The sequence below is a fragment of the Sinocyclocheilus rhinocerous genome, unplaced genomic scaffold (assembly GCF_001515625.1).
Source record: "Sinocyclocheilus rhinocerous isolate Xijiao unplaced genomic scaffold, SAMN03320098_v1.1 scaffold31, whole genome shotgun sequence".
Taxonomy (NCBI): Eukaryota; Metazoa; Chordata; class Actinopteri; order Cypriniformes; family Cyprinidae; genus Sinocyclocheilus; species Sinocyclocheilus rhinocerous.
In genome coordinates this window covers 189263-196843 of record NW_015638575.1, presented here as the reverse complement: position 1 = coordinate 196843, position 7581 = coordinate 189263, and the positions used below count along the sequence as shown (strand labels likewise).

General features: G+C 35.0%; 1 protein-coding gene across 1 annotated transcript in view; it reads right to left on the bottom strand.

Annotated features, from left to right (window-relative positions):
- Positions 1-7581, bottom strand: part of LOC107749861 (calcium/calmodulin-dependent protein kinase type II subunit gamma-like) — an 86081-nt gene that overhangs the window by 34030 nt on the left and 44470 nt on the right. Inside the window, exon 3 of the mRNA XM_016565069.1 lies at positions 3880-3939. Within this exon, the coding sequence (XP_016420555.1) occupies positions 3880-3939 (60 nt within the window). The remainder of the gene's footprint in view (positions 1-3879; positions 3940-7581) is intronic.

Genomic DNA, 7581 nt, shown 5'->3' with positions numbered 1-7581 from the left:
ATGATGATGATGATTAGTATTTTTAATATAATGTATTGCTGGCAGAGAACATTCTACAAACTCATAGTAAATTACAAACACATGACTAGCTGAGTGAAAGAGAGATATCCATTAGTGTGTGCCAACTGTGCCAGTAGCAATGAGCACTCAGTCCTCTCTCCTCTTTAACCTTTCAGACTGTCTCTCTCTCTCTCCATCTCTCTTCCTTCATTGGCTCTATTGTTTAGCACTTATGTGCAGCCCAAGTAGAAAACATGACAAGCTGTCCACTTGAGGAGAGACGACAGAAGGGAAAGTGAAGGAGAGAGAGACCGATACAGGTGATGGAGCAGGAGAAAGGTAATGGCATCGCCAGAGGGGGAACAGAGATGAGAATAAGAAAACACATCGGATGGAAAGATGGCGAGATAGTGGGGAAAAAAAAGAGGAAGGAGTGAGATACAGAGAATGGAGGAGAAAGACACTGGATAGAGTGTGAAGTTGAGGTCAGTGTGGGATACGATTCAAAAGGTGTGGAAGATGCCAGACAGTAGAACTACATATAAGTAAAAGACAGCGGATGTAACTTAGATGAGAGTTATATAACATTAAATGTAGGGATGTAACGATTAACCGTGAGTCGGTTGAAAATAGATTCAAATATGTGACGATTCAAATCAGTTGAGATGCTAAACAAATCGCGATACATTTGGAGTAGGAGTTTATATCAATGTATCTCTGAGGGGAACCGACTATCTTTAGAAAAGTTTACGTGGTATTTTCTTTTCATCTTGCCTCTGAACAATGCATATTAAAATAGTGTTCATAAGAGCAGCTCTGCTTTGTTTACAGAGGTAACCCAGGAAACACTGTATCATTGCTGTTCATAAGCACCATCTGCTGGCAGAGAAAAAAAACGTAATAATAACTTTAATGTAGCTAAATAATTATTAAATTACAGAGGTAACCCAGGAAACACTGTATCATTGCTGTTCATAAGCACCAGAAAAATATCCATATTCAAAACGTAATAATAACTTTAATGTAGCTAAATAATTATTAAATTGATTATTACGTTTTAAATATGGTTATTTTTCTTACAAAAACGCATTGATTCGCTACAGGAGGCCTTTGTTCACCCCCCGGAGCCGTGTGAGACACTTTTTTTTAATGGATGGGTGCTTTTTATTTCACTTCTTTTGGACTGGCACCGCTGAGTGCCATTAAACTGCTTGAAAGATCAAAGACCATTTTTAATAACTCCGACTGGATTCGTCTGAAAGAAGAAAGTCATATACACCTAGGATGCCTTGAGGGTGAGTAATTTATGGCCTAATTTTCATTTTTGGGTGAACTAACCCTTTAAGAGATTTCTTTTATTTGTGTAACTTACTTGTTTGATTTGGGGTTTGTTTTAAAATTTCAATTTAGTTTTGTTATATTTCAATTTCACAAAGAAACGTGCAACAATAGCCTAATAAAACGACACCTTTTCATTTACTGTATTATGTCTTCAATCTTATTTTATTAAAAAAATCATGAGAAAACTGAATTGTGAAATAAAAATCGTGAATCTAATCGTGAGTTGAGTGAATCGTTACATCAACAAGTTCAAATACTATTCTTTTGATCTTTCTATTCATCAAAGAATCTTGAAAGCATTTTGTCACGATTTCCACAAAAAATATTAAGCAGCACAACTATTTTCAACACTAATAATAATAATACGAAGAAGAAACTGGAGTAATGGCTTCTCGTATATTAAAATACAAAACACTTATTTTACAATATAATTTCTCACAATATTACTGTTTTTACTGTATTTCTGATCAAATAAATGCAGCCTTGGTGAACATAAAAATCTTTGCGGTTTATTTTAAGATCATTGACTTTATAAATGGCATGATGAGACGTACAACATGAACTTTTAATGAAGTGTTGTATAAAAACTTATTTCAGCAAATCTGCATACTGGCAATTTGAAATTTACACAAATATTTTCTGAAATAATTTTACACTATTTTAAAACTTAAAACCCCCCTCAAAAATACTGAAAAATAAATACTGAAAAAAGTGTCAATTGTGAATTTTTAAACTTATATTAATCACCCAAAGCAGGCAAGAGCAATAACCTCAAAATATATATCATGGATTGTGTTACAGAAACTTCCTGTCTCAAGTCTTCTGTCCTAAATGAGATCCTTACTGAAATCACCATGGTTACCAAACAGATAAGACAGGATTCTAGTGTTGGATGTTTCTGTAATACGGCCCCAGGGGTATAAATACATAACACAGTATGACTAATTATCACGGTAACATAACAGAATATATCACAATGTAGTTATTGTTGTTGAAAAGTAATAAAGAAAAATGGCTTATATTTTAATAACCATGATCCAAGTAAATATTCCAGTGAGATCCTTCCATTTAATTATTCTCTCTTATTATTTGATACTTGATGAACACAAAGCAAAAAATAAGATCACTTATAATTAACAAACATCTAATTTAATTTGCGTCATACACTATTTCAACCAGGTATGTCTTTCTTCATCTTCTTCGTGGTTTTCTCCAGAGCTCATTGGTGATAATGACGGTATTTGGGCTGAACTGCTGCCCACCAGCATCTCCCACCTCAGCACAGTTATTTATAGAGCTCCACTCCTCTTCTATCCCTCTCCATCTCTCTCTGCTGATCTCTCCATCCCTCTACCTTCAACTCTTTCTTTGTCGCCATCGCCCCCATCTCGATGGCTCTGCTCTGTTTTTTTCAGTTCTACCCTCTCAGGTCTTCTCCTCATTCTATCGATCAGTCTCTCCCACTTTCTGTCTCCACTCATCCTTCTAATTCCCTCTTTGTTCACACATTCTTTAAGACAATGACTTTTGCGAGAGGCTGTTCCACAGGACACTGTATGTTTTGCTGCAAAAATACTTCAACCTAATTCATCTCTGGCACCAGCTTACACACACACTCATAAACACTCACACAGCTGCAGATGCTCGCTGCGTCAAACTCACACGTACACATCCATTTGAAAGTTTAAACTAAATTGACAGTCTCATTTAAAAGTTTAGGGTCAGTAAGATTTTTTTATGTTTTTGAAATATGTATGTTATGCTCATCAAGGCTGCATTTTTTTTAAATCAAAAATACAGTAAAACAGTAAAGATTATTACAATTTAAAATTTTCTATTTTAATATATTTTAAAATGTAATTTGTTTCTGTGGTGGCAAAGCTGAATTTTCAGCATCATTACTCCAGTCTTCAGTGTCACATGATCCTTCAGAAATCATTTTAATATGCTGATTTGGTCCTCAAGAAACATTTCTTATTAATGTTGAAAACAGTTTTTTTCAGGATTCACTGATGAACAGAAAGGTCAAAACTGAATTTATTTGAGATGGTTTTATTTTGAGATGACTTTTGATCAATATAATGCACCCTTGCCGAATAAAATAATTAATTTCTTTCAAAATCTTACTGACCCCAAACTTTTGAATGATACTGTATATTTTGTAACTTATGAATAGTTACAAAATTATATAAAGACTTCAACTTAAATTTGTAGACATATATACATTGTGCATAAATATTTCTTTCCAAAACAATTTTTAAAGGACGAGATGGACTAGAAAAGCAGCTAAAAACATCCCATGATGCCCCTCATGAGGTTTGTTGAGAGAATGACTACAATGAGCAGAGCTGGGTCATGAAAGGGTCATGATCTTGAAGCTCAAAGATAAAATAGTTTTTATTTGTTAAACATCTTTAGAACTCATAAATCCCATACTTCAAATATTCTCATTTAATAGTTTTGATGACTTTACTGTTATTCTAAAATAAAAATAAAAATCATTTAAAAAAAAAAGAACATAATGAGGATCAAACTCACCAATATTGGGGTGTTTGAGTAGACGACAGATTCGGGCTTCCCGTTCCAGTTTCTGATGATCTTCAGAGGACAGAGAGAGAGAGAGAGAGAAAGAGAGAAGCAGGTTAGATATTTGAGGTGGCTGATGGCTTGTTCTCACAGCTATAAAATAAGAAGGACACCTCATCTGAGGTGCAAGCAGCTCTGTCCTCTCCTCCAAGAAGAGAGAACATTTTTCCACAGGTGTCATAGAACCGCAATGCTGGAGAAGTAAGGGGGATAAACAATTCAGAGAAATGATTTACATAATATGAATTAAAAATATAGATCTACAATCTACATGCAGAAAATCAATTCTAATTGTATTGGCAAAGCCCTAAAAAAACTGCAGAAATATATCCCAAGTTATCCAGGGTATGCAAATTTGGTCCTGTCATGATAAGATACTGTAAATTGTGTGTGTGTGTGTGTGTGTGTTTGTAAGAGTGGGGGTGAGGTTCAAGCTAATCTAGGGCTTATTACTGAAACTTGTAATATAGTTGTGTGAGCTCAAAGGATGAATGTGGTGTAAAATTAAACAAACAAGCCCGAGGGCTCATTTCCTCACACTTGCACCACACACACCACAAGTGCGGAGAGACTAAATAGCAGCTCAATGTCTTGACTGGGGTTTATTCATCTTCCCAGTGTAAAAATCACCCACTATGCACTGCTGGAGGCCAGTAAAATTGGATGTGATTCATATTTTAGAAGAAAATAATAGGCTTTAATGTCAAATAAACAACGTTTTGACAGATTATATTCAGACAGGCTATGCAAGCTTTCATATTTTGCTTACGAGACTTTGCAGATCAAATATTAAAACTGCTTTAAACTTGCTTGCATGAAATATTATTTATTTTAAATCACCATTTTTATCTGGCTTTCCAGCTCTAAAAAGATCTAAACATCCTTGATCAATTTACTTTTAAATTTACAAATTACCCCATTGGCAAAAGGCTTTGCTTGTTTTTTGCATAAATGTATCAAATGTTTTTAAACAAAGAAAAGTGAAAAAAGAAGTTAATTCAAGACATTTTCACTTAATTGTAATGCAGAAACATGCATCTCCAGTAAAGCCGCTTTGAAACAGTATGTATTGTGAAAAGTGCTATTCAAAACATGAATTAATTAAAGTGCCCCTATTATTAGGGCTGTGTATTGGCAAGAATCTGGCGATACGATACGTATCACGATACAGGAGTTGCTATACGATATGTTGCGATACTGTAAGCAAGGCGATATATTGGGATATTTCTTATTTTAGGAATAGGATATATTTTTAGGAAAGCTGTCATTAAGAACACACCACCATATGCAAACCTTAGAAATAAATAAATAAATAAAAATTATTTAACCAGAACACAGTGGGATCCGCATTTGCAATAATCAGTCCCTGTAACATTCAAAGTAACTGAACCACTTTTTGTGCAGTACAAGTAAAGGGGGGAAAATTAAAGTGCATGCAGGATCCTTCAGTTAAATGTATAATACGTATAAAATGTATTTTATAAAAAGACCATATATATTTTTAGACCCTGCTTTAAAGGTTCACAGTTTAAAGGGGTCATATGATGCTTTTTTAAAGATCATTATTTTGTGTATTTGGTATAACAGAATATGTTGACATGCTTTAATGTTCAAAAAACACATTATTTTTCAAATACTGTACATTATTGTAGGTCCTCTATGCCCCGCCTCTCTCAAACGCTTCGTTTTCTACAAAGCCCCCTCCTTTGACAAGCGCAGTCTGCTCTGATTGGCCAACTGACCCAGTGCATTGTGATTGGCCAAACACCACAAGCACGCGTCGGAAATGTAACACCCCTTACCATAATCACGAGCTTCATCTTTCAAAATAAATGTAAAGACAGAGCCCGAAAGGGGAACAGAGTCTCATGACAGACACAGTGATGAATATGTGTTTGCAGTACACAAGCCACGGTTAAGACAGCTGACTCCACTGTGATCTATCTATCTATCTATCTCTCATACAATGTCATAACATTTTGATCTGAACAAAAGAATTACATCTGCTTAATATCAATGAATAATAAAGTGCTTGCAGGATTCCTAAAGAAAACAATTGTAAAACAATAAAATAAATACAGATGTTGAACATTCTCAGAACCTTTCCACTTGGATTTCAGTTTGTATTTATGTTCCGCGTGGAATCGCGAGACCGTGGCGCGAGAACCGCCCCAACTGCACAAATCACCCCAACCTAAGAGAAAGCTGCAGCCGCGCAAGGGTTTCACATGGGATGCGGCAAGTGGTGGAACCGAGGCAGTGCCACGGTCCCACGGTGGACGTTACCACAAAAGCCCAAATGACACCACACTTCAGCTTTGTACACCGAAACAGGAACTGGGACAATTCTTTCATCCTCCATTACTAGCAGCGAACTATATTAACGCTAACATTAGTGCCCTAATGCTAGTATTTCCTGTCACTGTTTAAGTTCAGAGATGAAGACTGCTATCTAGCGGTCGGGATATAAACTCAAAACGAAACAACTGCCATGAATCGAATTCTTTTTAAATATCGATATTCGGTTTTTGAGAAACGATACAGTATTGCCAAACAAAATATCGCGATACTCACGTGTATCGATAATTTCTTACACCCCTACCTATTATGCCACGAAAAATTAAGTTATTGTCTCCCAAAAGAAAGAATCGACTAAACCGTGTCGTCAGTAATTCGAATCCCACTTCTGTGATGGCTACACATCATGGGGCAACACATTTGCATAATCCCCGCCTATGTTCTACGTTGGCCGTCCGCGAACAACATCATGTTGAGAATACGCTGTGAAAGTAAAGGGTTTAGAGAGACTGAATCTTAGAACTGCTTCGAACGAATCGTTTAAGAATCATTGGAAAATGAGGTGACATTAAATGCATATTTTGGGTAAACAAAAGCATTTTTTGACCTTGCATGCATGTAAACCTATTGTAGGAGACTCCCAAAACAATATTAGGAATAGGGATGTTCATTTTAACCGTTTAACCGGCTAACCGACGGTAAGAATTTTGACCGATTAATACAATCAGTTAAACGGTTTAAAAAGTAATTTAATTATTTATTTTTTCAGTAATTTATTAAAATATTTAAACCGGTTTGCTGCATGGTTAAAATACGCTACATGTATAAAAAATTTGTTTTTTAGGGAAAAAAAAAAACATAAGTCGCATTTTATTATTTCATTCAGAAATAGGCCTAATGCCGACGCAAAATGTTTACAAACATTATAATAAACACTGTTAACATAGCTAGGCTATTTTAGTACCCCTCACTCCACAACAAATCCTTTTAATTAACAGTATTTAAAAAATAACATGAATTAAAAATATAAGAAGCTATAGCAATATAAATGACAAGCCAAAACAAATTAATGTAGGTTAAAACGAAACTGAAACCAACGTTGGGTCTCTCATTTCACACAAAATCAAATGTTTCCGTATTCGCAATGTAGCCTAGGCTATTTGAATGGCAAATTAATATTTATTATGTACTTCACTCGCGTTCCAATATCCACGTAAAACAAAATGTTACAGTGATGTTACACTTAACCTTAACGGCTTAACAGATTTTACTACATATTTTTTTTACTACATAGATTTTTTCCATATGTTTGACTGACTGTATTTTATTATGATAATGAACAGGCTGCATTGTCAA